At 25.5% G+C, this 13,601-nt stretch overlaps 1 protein-coding gene across 1 annotated transcript in view; it reads right to left on the reverse strand.

Annotated features, from left to right (window-relative positions):
• Positions 1-2,486: 2,486 nt before the first annotated feature.
• Fur2 (furin-like protease 2) overlaps positions 2,487-13,601 on the reverse strand; it is a 605,551-nt gene continuing 594,436 nt past the window's right edge. Inside the window, exon 20 of the mRNA XM_075370714.1 lies at positions 2,487-10,006. Within this exon, the coding sequence (XP_075226829.1) occupies positions 9,788-10,006 (219 nt within the window). The 3' untranslated portion in view covers positions 2,487-9,787. The remainder of the gene's footprint in view (positions 10,007-13,601) is intronic.

The following is a 13,601-nucleotide window of genomic DNA, read 5'->3' on the forward strand; positions in this document are numbered from 1 at the left end:
CAAATCAGCTGATTTTGAAGTCAAGAGCTCTAAGATTCAAATCCTGGTAAAGGTAGTTACTTTTATACGGATTTGAAAACTAGATCATGAATAACATTGTACTTTGGTGGTTGGGTTTCAATTAACCTCACACCTAAGGAATGGTCGACTTGAGACAACTGTACAAGACTGCTATAATTCATTTATATTCACATATATCATCCTCATTCACATTCTGAAGTAATACCTTAAGATGGTTTTGGAGGCTAAACAGAAAAAGAAAAAAGGCAATCTACATAGCCTTGCTATGGAAAAGTTTTTTCTTAACAAAACGCTTTAGGGATTTGAAGATGATCTTCATGGTGTGAAGAACCATTATTCACACCTTTTCTCTCCTGTCTTTAATCAGGTGCCTTCAGATGGGTGAAGTTTTACAAAAACTTGCTCCAACTTTCTCTCAGTTTTAATATTTATATCTTCAAACTTAAACCACTTCGTTTGATACCTCACTAACCTTTTACATCAGTAACAGAAGTAAAAGTAAATAAGATATCACAAAATAAAAAAGGGATTTATTTGGTTTTCTATGCTACTCAAAACAGGGAAATGACTGTGGTCAACTAAATAAATTTTCCTAATCCAAGCTGAATGTTTATCAGTATTTTATATTTTTCAAGAAATTTTAAAAGAGTACTCTGCATAATTTTTTCAAATACTTAAAAGAATAGAATTTTGATGCATATTTAGAGAATACAGACATAATTAAATTGGTCTATAGCTTTGTACTAGGTACTTGTATATGCAGAAAGTACATTACAATCGGCACTTAAAAAACGCTTTACAATCATTTACAAAACATATTTCTGTTTAAAGTACACAACTTACATTATTAATTTTCTACATAATTTCTGCAATTGATGCACTTATAGGTGGAATACCACATATTGTAAACTTTCATCACAGAAAGATGCTATGTGTGATGCAAACCACATGTTAATGCTTGTTTACCTGATTATCATTGTGGAATTGCTGGCCACCAAGAAAGGTTTTTAGATGCTGGAACAGATGAATATTATTTGGTTGTGTAAGGTCTGGCTCTATGGGATAATCAAATTGTTCCCAGTCAAGGGTTGTGAGAAGATTGAAGATTTTGCATTGTGGTAGTCAAGTGTGGATGGATGGCTAATGTCAAGAATACCTCCCACCCCCAGATAAATATGCAATATTGCTTATTTTGAATTGCATAACAAATTTAAGTGTTTTGTAATAGATTTTCACATTGATTACAAGACTTTGAGCCAAGAAGTTCATAAGAAAAACATGTTCTTTATAAACACACAAATTTAACATTGAATTTCAGTGAGTTTAAGCGCATTAAAAATGAATCATAGACCAAATTTCAATGTGGTGAGATTTGACTGAATTAGATTAAATATTATAATTAGACACCATTAACTGTGCACATTGATTGAATGTGTTAAAATGATGTCAATGTCTTGCCAATGATTTTACTTTTTTTACATCCACTTTTACTTTTAATAACTCATACCATTTTCATCTTATTTGAATTAAGTTGTTATATCATTATATAATAATTTTTGCAACATGAATAACTTTTACATAAATAGCTTTTAATTTTTATGTAATTTTAGATTTTAAAATTTTGACTAAAAAAATTTCTTACAGCTACTTTCTATTTTCTAATTCATGAATTTTTCTTTTCGTTTAAAAAGTTTATTTTTTATTAGGGTAAGGTAAAAAAAGGGCTTCCAAAAACCATTACGAAAGTTGTATTGAAAATCCTTCCTTCATTAAAGCTTAAATTAATGTTATTATTTTCCCAATTTACTTCTGATAAAAAGATTTTAAAGTATTTAATCAAATCTCTATTAGTCACCCTTTTAAAATAAAATAAATTATTATCTTTGCATGTTTTCACTAATAAAAATGTTTCTACAATCTTGCAGTTTTGGCCTAAAAAACTAATATGTAAAAAAAAAAATCTGAAAATTAACTTTAGGTAAATTTATAGCTCACTCATCTAAACAATAAAATTACATAGAAAATTAATATTAATGTAACACAGATACAAATTTGGAAAAACATATTATCAAACTTATTAGGAATTATACAAGGGTTTCCAACTGTTTCCTTAGAAAAGTATCAAGGTAGGTTATTGAATTGCACTACATTTAAAATTTCTTCTGAGAATACATGGTAAATTATCAAAAAGGAAGCAGCCTCTGACAAAAATTTAACTACTGTTTCCATGGGTAGTTCTATGAAAAGCTATAGCAAAGTTGAAATTATCTAGCTCTGAAATAGCTTCTGTATCTGATATCTAATGTACCGGTGAAAATATACATTATTTAACAATTCACTTCAAATAAATATTTCAACTTCTTCAGTTTTATTTCTTTTAGACATTGAATATTTAAACAGTAAAACAAGGTATACAAAAATTAACATTAAGTACACCAACCAAATAAATAATAAAACTATTGATATACATGATAAAACATTTTATTATTACATTATTAATATAATTCATTAATTACTGTATAATTAATTATACACTAATTAATTACATAATTTTTGTACAGTCTGAATATAAATAATTTCTTTAAGATATAAATTTTATACACAAAGTCATTTATGTTTTATATAGGTTGAAACTATAATATTTGTTCCAATTTGTATAATGCAATAAAAAATATATATATTACAAACTGAAATGCTTCAAGAATAAATTCCTGTAAACACCGATATTTTTGAAAAATACATTACAAATTTAGTTTAACTGTTAGTTGCTGTGTTCTTACTAAGCATGGAGTTGGAGTCATAAAAAATAACAAAATCAATTTTTATACTTAATTGCATGTATTATTCTCATCAGTTACTAGAAGTAAATGGGTTAACACATCACATATTAGGTAATCAACAATGTAAAGAAGATTAAATTGTAACTGTAAACATAACACTGATGTGAAAGTGACTAATATGACTAATAAGTTAAGATGTAGTGCAGATTATAAACGCATTATTAGAGCAGAACTTATTACGACAAGGAATACATCCTTCAAATTGCCAGGATATTTACTTTTGTTAGAGTAGAATGCAGTTATTATTCAAGTTAATTAGTAAAGAATAATCCTCCAGAAATGTTTGAGTGTTTGAACTTAACACTCGCAATCTGATGACAGAGAAACACTTCAATTATACTGCATTGTGAATAATAAAGAAAAGATTATGTAACTGTAAAAGAAATATTTTTTTTTTTTTTAAATCTGAAACACAGCAACTTAACAAAATCATTCAATTTAGTTACAAAGATTTTAACTAATTTCTGATTCGGTCAATGTGCTAGACGCATTCTGATACTGGCACCTATGCCGATTCAAATCTGTTACTAAAAAAATCACAAAAAAGCAGGAATTGTTAATATGATAATGTTATAAAGAATATTTTTTGTTAACTTCTGTTTGGATACAAAAAGAAAAAAATAATCAAACACAAGTAATCAGATATTCTTTATATTTCTGATTTTTTATTTGAATATGACTGAATGTATACTCTCATTCAAAATAATTTATATTTAAATATTGTTATGTCAGTTGTTTTTAAATATCAGCAAACAACACTAAATTTTAATTATCATCCTGCATCATATAGGCACTTACATTGAACTGACTAAACTAAATTTAAAAACTTAACTGGTATATTTATTTTGTAAATATTATTTTGATTTTTTAATGAAACAAACTGCCTTGCTTTGAAAAATATATAAATATCATTTTTGTTTAAGACCATTTTATAATTAATTATGATAAGAAAAAAAAACAAAAAGTAGTACAGTACACACATAAGTGAATTGTCAGGCATACTTTATTCACATTTTACTACTATTGTAATATTTATAATTATTATTACTTGTAGTACTGTATCTAGTTTCCAATATAATTTATTATTTCTTTAAAAAGATAAAATAAAAACTAATCACGTTGCTTTCATCTTATTTGTTATTTATTAATCATCATTAGAGAGCTCTCAAATCAGCTTTGTCTTTTATTAAACATCATAACATTAATATTACTCATTAAATATGAATAGTATGACAGTAATAAATTTGAGTTAATAAAATTATATAAATGTATGTACAATGGATACACAATACTAACATGAATACGTTACCTATGATACTATAAAATTCATTCACACTTATATGTGTTTTTGTGTACATATATATAAAATGCAAAATGTAAATTCTGTAACTAGAGGGATCATAAATACATACAGCTTGCCAAAATTGTACATAAATTAGAATAATTATTTAAATACACTACAACTGTTTTACAAATTACATTTAAGAATTTATATATTTGAAGAACTAAATTCTATCATAGTTAAAAAATATAATAACTCAGTTTTGATAAAAAATTAATTCAAAATTATATAAGTCAATTCAATTTTTTTTCTAGTATTCTACTCTTGCATTCCAGTTACAGAAGAACAATACAAATGAATAAAATCATAGACATTTGCTCTAGAAAAATAAAATACTATGAAAATTGCGAAGTGGTTTTGTAGTACTTAACATCTTTGTCATAATTCTTAGATTTTTGTGACTACAAATGCCATTTACCGCTGGCCATGAACCTTAGATGAGACTAAGAAAATTCCAAAACCTAAAGACTAAAGCAGTAAATATCGTAATTTCTAATCAAATTATGATATTTAAATTATATAGCAAAATCAGTGTATCAATTAACAAAATTATGAAGTGCAAAATCCAGTGAAATGATTTACATGTGTAATGTCTTATGATGGACTTAGCATGAGTAGTTTCAGAGAGTTTATTTAAAAATTCTTAATTAAAGTAACTGATAATTGATTGTGTATTTAAAAACAAAACATGAATAGGAGTGTTTTTAAAAGAAATAAATAAAAGGGAGAGGGCAGTGAGAAAAATGAAAACTACAATTCAGATAATTCTCAACATAAATCAAGGGCTTTCCCCAGTTTAATTAAATGTTTTATGAACTATGTAGTTTATTACAAATTATAATAATCCTTAGCAATTAAAGCAAAATTTGTGACCAAGACCTGCTGAACAGGTAGATCTGTACAGACATAATCTGGGTACTAATACAAACAAGTTGTATGTAAAACAAAAGGAAAGATCACAAATAGAGTATTTTACCAGAATTTTAATTACACTTTTTAATACTACTTTATTTATTTTTGAAAATGATTAGCTTCAGCAGTTAATTTTTGATCTATAACCTGGAACATAAAAAGAAGAAAATCTGCCCAGATTTTCCAATACTATAAGTTACAAACTTTTATTCAAAACATTTTTGTGATTATTATATCATAGGCAGTGCTTACTTATATGTAGGCCTACTCTTAGTTTACCATGTTAATAGGACTGGATAGTTGTTCTTAACTTACACTGATTTATGAAGGACTATTATGATTAAAAATTGATCAGGATGCTGGTATATGAAGCAAAAAATTTGGGAACTATTTCAGCTTTGTTTTATAAATAATATGTACACACACACAAACACACACATAAATATACATACCCTATCTCAAACAAACATACATACAAACACACAAGTTCTGTAATCAATATAGAAAAACAACATTCTTTCGGACTACATGATACATAATTTATGAGGGCGATGCTGAAAACAATAGACATAACTTTAACTGTAAATTATATATAACTCTGAATGATAAATGACTTACATAATAGATTCAAAGTGTATCTACCAATATTTACAAAAGACAACATTTTTATAGAATTATTGGAATACCAAAAAATTTCAAACAAATTCTTAAATGCAGAACCTTATTGATCACAATGTAAAGTTAAAATGATCATCAGTTTTCCATTAAAATATTGAGCACAACCACAACAAATATAAGAAAACATTAAAAATACTGTAAATATTGGAATTTTTATTATCATTAAAACAACAACATAGAAATTTACAACCACTTTAAATAAAATTTTATTTATTAAAAATTTCAACTATATAAACACATCAAAAAAAGCTTTGATATATAATCATACAATTATGAATATTTAAAATTATATTTACATCATCATATCAATAATTACTGTTACCTACAAATACAAAATACTTAAAACATTGTAAAACTGACTGAATTTATTTTAAGTCTTGTTTGAAAAACTTTTAAGAGATTTCCAGATAGAAAACTTTTTGTAACATGTTTAATTAACAGATAACATTTAATTAAATTTTATGAAACCAAATATTAATAATCCATAAAAATACATTTTTCTTTCAGGCAAAAATGACTGAAAACTGAATATAAAATCCAAAACTGGAATTTTTCTAACATTATTTAAATTTAGGAATAATCCTTCAGCAAGAAGTATTAGTAAAATAAAGTAAAATAAATAAATTGAGTATATTGAAGGAACACTTGGTAAAATGAAAAGGGTATATTCAGGAAGCCTCATTTAAATGTGTTGATAGTTAATCTTCAGATAATATCTCAAGAACTGAATTAAAAGTTAATTAGCAAATCAAGAAGTAAAATATACTTCTGCAAGCCATTTTTCTCTGCTTCAGCTAAAAAAAAAGTTTTTTATTTTCTCTGAAACTACATACTTTCTTCATGGTAGAAGCATTTTGTATCAAATGAAATGTGCTAAGCCTGACTGTTAAGGATGAAAGACGCAGAAGCTACCACTACACTAGGCAGGTTGATGATATATTACATATTTGTAAAAAAATTAAAATATAATAGAACCAAAAATAAAATGATGAAAAGACAATTTGCTCAGAATATTGGACATCAGTAGCATCCTTGGTTTAATGTAATAGTTAAGAAAAATAATCCACGTAAATAATATTTATAGCAGACCTGTTACTGTTATGAAGTACAGGAAATTAAGTTTTTGGTATTTTTACAAGGAATACAAAATACTGAACAATGTGCGAATTAAATAGGATCAATCACTCTTGGCTAATTTTTTTTATTTTAGATTTAATTTCTTCTTCATCAGTCTGTCAAGTATAAATGGCTTCATCTATAATTTCCTACTACATTTAAAAATCTATTTGTATAATTTGTAGCTTTATAATAAAATGAAAAAAAATTGTTTATAATGAATTTGTGTATTTTAATTCATAATACCTTGTACTCCACAGAAGTCATAACTGAATGAAGAATAAAATTAAGACTGTTCTGTAGGTATTATATCTATTAAAGTAGTTACATTTTAATTAAAAATAAATGCATCATTTAAAAATATTACATATCCATACTCCTTGTCATAGTCTGGACATTCAATTTGTATGGATTACCACTACAAAATAGTTTTTATTTGTATTGTTTAAAAAAACAACGGATTTAAAACTAATAAAAACATAAAAGCCATAGAAAAATATTTAACTTAAATGAGTAGTACTGCACAGTACATTCTTTTTAATAATACAGGACCTTAGATTTTTAAATCTCTCAGTAACACTGAAAATAAAAATGTAATAAAGTTTCTACCTCAGAAGAAAACCCAGTATAAGTAAATTTGAAAATGACTTATATTACATGTATTTAATTTATAAACATTTATAAATAAATATTTTTTATGTTAATTTTTTATTATGCAAGTTTATATTTTTATTTTTGGTATGGGATACATCTGTACTTATAAAAAAAGTGTCAATTATTAAATCAATAAATTTATTTTTTGCTTACGTTATTAAATACATTGTTTTTGATCTTTAAATTTTTTGTCATGATAGCTTGATACTTTGGATCACAAATATATTTTTTTCATCATTTGTAATTTCATGCTTTCTGATATCTACAAGAATGCACATATTATATCTGTCATGAACTGATATGAAGCTCAAATAAATAAATTAATAATTCTAAAAAAGATAGAATCAATTTTATGATTTCAAAAGGAGTATCTTAATACTTTTTAGAGATCATTTTTCTGTTCTGTAAACAAAACTACAACTCAGTAAGTTAAAATAAATTCAAATGACAATGAGCTATACACAATTATTGAAGATATTAAATGTTTCATCATTACAAAGGATTAAAATAATATATATATTTGAAACAAAAGAAAAATATTTATGTTGATTTTTTATTTATCTGAATGTAATATAATAATTAAACTCAAAACACAATGAGATTAATTTGGGTGATGGTAAAATAAAGATTTACAGTACTTTTTTTTTATAAATTTGCTTGTATGAAAAAAAAAATTATAATAATTTAAACGTCTATGTTCCAAAGATAAATATATTTACTTTACTAAGATGTTACTATTCTATTGCAAGATCAAACTACATTTTAGATCAAGATCAATACATTAATTTTCATTAACATCAACAAATTCTTGTATTTGTTTCTTTTTACAATTTTAATATCAATAAATTACATCCAGTAAACAAAAATTAAAACAAAAAAGTAGGCAGATTAAGAAATGATCATTTTAATTGTTTTAACTTGAGATGATCATAGTCTTTTTTTTAATTTTAATTAATCATTAAAAAATTATGGCATTGAATATATGTTACTGATCTTGATAATTAACCAGATGTTCATTTGCTAACATGCAATGTTTTTGTCCTTAAAAAATTTTTTAAATTAATTTTTCCTCTAAAATAATTTTTATTTCTATAAATGAATTTATTATTCAACAGTGTATGCTTCTGAAGGAATTAGGAATTACCTGTGCTACTCTAATTGCTGGCTAGCATCTCTTTGCAGAGCTGTCTGGGATTTTTTAACAACTAATATAATTAGTAAGATTGTTACTTTTAGTAACAATTTTACACTTTTGGCCGCAAAATTAAATATATGGAAGAAAAAATCATTAACTACTTTGTTCCAAAGTATTTCTTATCTATAATTATTTGAAAGAAATTAATCTTTTCCAAATACAATAATTTACCAACAACAAAGTAAAACAGCAAAATTCATTCGTCACCATCATTGAAATTTTACGATGGTGACAGTCCTTTTCCTCTTAATGCTTTACTGAAACTAATATGAAGAATTAGTCATTTTTAATTCTGCGTTCTGTTAAAGCAGGTCTGCTATTAAAAAATAAAATGTAAATATAAATATATTTATTTGGAATCTTCTTAAATTCTGGATATCAATGAGCTGAACCCATCCGCTAATTCATCAGAAAAAAGAGTAATAATTACTGTACTTATAGTTCATAAAATGTATCAATAAATTCAGTTTGGTCACTGCTCATCACTGTAATCTAAATGCATAAAAAGTACAAATTTAAATTTGAAAAAGAAGACTGGTTATGTTGATAATAATTACTTAACAGTAAAATAATGTGTTTAGCTTAATAAAAATATCTGAATACACATTAAAAACAACAACAACAATAACAATAATATAAAGATTATTACATTCAAAACACAAGTCTGCTTATCATAATATAAGTTATATATATATATAAAACAAGATTATCTTGTCTATGTATTTCAGTGAATTGCACATAAATCAGTTTAATAATATATGCAAGTAATGCACAATTTTAAAAAAGTAATTAAAAAATATAATTAATAACTAATGATAATAAGTTATTTGATACTGGCAATGAAGGTCTTGGTAACATTTGTCTTTCAATTACATAACTTAGTTGTTGTGGTTGTGATTTGTTCTTGAAAAGAGAAGCAACGTGATCATTAATATCATTTTGCTTTGTCTGTTTAGTTTGAGAAGCCTCATAAAGAATAGTTGTTGCTTTTTGATAATCATAATTACTTTTTAAATCATCTATTGAATGTTATGTCTGAGTAAATAATACTTGATGTTCATCATCTAAATCTATATCTTCTACATCATCATTATTTGTTCCAGATCCGTGGAATAATTTTACGTGTTCATCTTCTGATCCAGTTTGTTCTTTTCTTTCGTTACGTTTTACATTTGCCTTATAAAGTCTTTTTTGATGCACTGATAGTTTTGAATATCTATGATGACCCTTTGACTGTGTTCGTCTAATCTGCAAACAAAAACCATTCAAATTTTGATACAAACCTGTTTTTCTCATAAAATCAAGGTAACCAGTGAAACATATGAAACGGTTAAATCCATCTAGATTTATTCATATATATTTTAATTTAAATTTATTAGTGACAATTAAAAAAGGTCTGAAATGGTACATTTAGTTTTTTAAATAGTTATTCTAATTCTATGGCTGCAGCTAAAATAAAATATTTTTTCCACTGTTGAATTTGTCTTTATGAGTGATTTTTAAAAATATTTCATAACATTTTTTGTTTAATAATAATTTTTTTTTAATTTAAAAGTTGTAAGTGAGATAATAAATATGTCAAGTAATCTGTAAAAGGACTATATGTGTTTACTTATTGTCTAAATAAATAATTTTTAAGTTTAAACCATAATCACAAAATTATGTTTAGTGGCTGTTACACGCAAAATAAAACATGTCTCTTACCAGTATCATTCTTTAAATTTCTTTCTTAAGTTAATAATAGAACAGACTGAAATAAAAATAAAAATTAATGCTTGTGAATCCTTCACCACTGGATGACTTATGAGTATGTACACAAAATGCTTCTTGAACTTTTAGCTGTAGGCTACAATATAACATTTTTAGTTCAGAATTAAAACTTCCTCTAAAAACATCTTATATACACAAATATTACATAAAATTGTTCATTGAAATGTCTTTTATAAGACAGTATTTTTTTTTGTGAAATAAAATTACAATTAAAGAAAAAACATACATAAATATGAAAGCATAGAAAATTTTGCATAATATTTTTTTAACTGAACTGTAGTACAACATACATTGATATTGCTATAAAAAAAATTTATAGCAATAAATTGTTTTATATTGTTTTCTTTCTAGGAAACATTAAAAGTTGTCTACAGTTGATAGAACAGTGTCATAAAATGTATGAAAAATTACCAACAAAAGAAAATGTTAAGTCTTATTAAAAACGTACCTCAAAAAAAAAAAAAAATTAATTTATACTATCCAGTGTGTTTACTGCAACAAGTAAGGGAAAATATATTATAATAGTAAAAAATACATTTTGACACACTGGGTTTATTTTAAACCCAGAAACAAACAATATTTATTATGATGAGGACAATTTTCCACTAAGTGGGTCATACAACTGAATATTTTGCAGTCTCTTCAGGAAACAGATTTGGGTCTTTCAGAAAGGATCAACAATGATCTAGCTACTTCAGCAGCTTTTGGGGAAAATCAAAACTCTTGAAGAATAAGGAATAAAAAAGAAAATGGTGAAACTGAAGCCGAGAAGATATTTCCACTATCATATAACCAAGTGTCAGCTGCTAGTTGCCTAATTTCCATCAATTTCTGATGCCATGATGTAAATGAGGATTTACAATATTACATTATAAATATCAAAAGTAAAACTGAAGATATGTACTACAAAACAAAATGCAAAGATTTAAAAATTACTAATTATTTTATTCAAGCCTAAAGTTTTTCTGGGACTATCAAAAGTTAATAAAATTATTTGTTTATTTTGATAACATATTGGGATAGCTAATATAAATTTATACTGTGTAAACATTTAATCTTTTTATTTTTTGTGAATATTATATTTTTGAAGTGTGTTTTTTGTGATGCTGAACTGTGTTTCAGAAAAGTTTGCTTAAACGTTTGTTATTGAAGGAGATATTTTCAGAACCTATTGACTTTACTTCTCTCAAAGTAAGTACATATTTCTTTTCTTTATGTCAATTTCTATATGTATAACAAAATCTTTATATTAAAGTTATTTTACATTAAAATTCTAAAACATTGTTCCAATGTACAAAATAAGGAAAAAATCCATCAATTTTTCAAGTTCACATTTAACTCTCTGTATAAAGAAAGAGTCTCATTATAGTGATGAAAATTGTCAGGCCCTTCTAATCACTATAATAATATTCTCTACATATTCAAATGTAGCTACAAAATTACTATCTTACAGAAAGTTTGAAATTTCTGTCTACTATCTTGGATCTATCAACTTGACGCCAATCTTAATTTTTTAATTAACAAGATAAAATGGTCATATGTTATAAAATTATGAAAAATTGAAAAAAAATTATGAAATCAGTTTTTTCCTTATTTTTATAACTGCACTGTTTTTTTTTAATATCAGCAACCAAACCTACAAAAATTAAGAAATCTCACAAGAAAAGATAAGAGGGAAAACATCTGTAGGATTTTTTCTGTGCATTTCCATCAAACTGAATAACTTACTTATCAAAATTACTACTATAAAGAAACTCAAATATTATTTACAACATTCACAATTATATAAATAATTTATAAACAGTATTAACAACTACATATAATTGGCAACATTGTTTTAAAATGGCATTCTGCCATAGGTCAACTGATTTACTCATCTGAGGCATTGTAAGAAAAGAGTTATATTTAAGATTTAAGTAAATGCTTTAAATTTTAAACAATTCAATAAAATAAACTTTGCCGAAAACCAAAAATATGAATTTCCCTTTCATAAGTTGTTTTTATCAAATTTAATCTTTTATTTCATGAAACTTTAAGACAAAACTACAGCAACAATTGAAATATGCTAACCAAAGCAATTTTTGTGAGAAAGGGTTTGTATATAGCAAGAATGTTGATTTTCTCTAATAATTTAAATAGTATTTTAGAACAATAATGTAAAAATGGCATCGGAATTTATAGAGATAGGTTTGAAGGTAGATGACACTGTGTTTACAATGTATTTTGCAGATGACCTGACTGTTTTGGCTGAGGATGAAAAAGATCCTAATTATATGGTAAACAAACTTAAGAATATACATGCAGGTCTAAATATGAGTTTCAGCAAATGTTAATAACTGGGTGTAGGGACAAGAATAATTACTGACTTGACAATTACAAGAGATAATAATAGGAATGAGTAAAGCAAAGTATCTAAAAGTGTTATTTAATACAGAGAGAAATAGTTATGGTAAGACTGTAATTAGGATAAGTAAGGGGCAAGTGGTTGTCAGAGCTCTGCATTCAGTTTGGTGGGATAGAAGGGTGTCAAAAGAGGTGAAGAAAGAATTTATAAAACCATGGTGCACAGTGTGATGTTATGTTGGGGCCAGATCTGGGGATGTGAATAGAAGAAACAGATCTAAAGCAATGGAAATGGATGTCCTCAGGTAAAGTATGAGAAGAATTAAGCTATGCAAAGTGATGAATAATTATCACTGGTATACAAAATTTTGTCCTGGAGTAAGTAGAAGTGGTTTCAATTTGTATTTTTCTCTTTGAATTCAAAAATGTTAACAAAATTCTTCTATATCCTTAGTTTTCACTCTGTTCAGTGTTACATACATTATAGAAATAATACAATTATATTATGGTTCACACATTTATAATAATATATAGATGAATAAAAAAATTGTATTGATTAAGCATTAAATTATTAATTTGTTATCAGAGAAGGTCTGCAATGGCATATACCAATACAATTAGTCATAACTGTTGGATGATGCAATTCTAAAATGAATCAGAGGATTGCTATTTTATAGACTTAGTCATCATTCTTGTCAAAGTGATGACAAAAGCAAAATCTGTTTTGATT

Source organism: Lycorma delicatula, chromosome 1 (assembly GCF_047948215.1).
Source record: "Lycorma delicatula isolate Av1 chromosome 1, ASM4794821v1, whole genome shotgun sequence".
Taxonomy (NCBI): domain Eukaryota; kingdom Metazoa; phylum Arthropoda; class Insecta; order Hemiptera; family Fulgoridae; genus Lycorma; species Lycorma delicatula.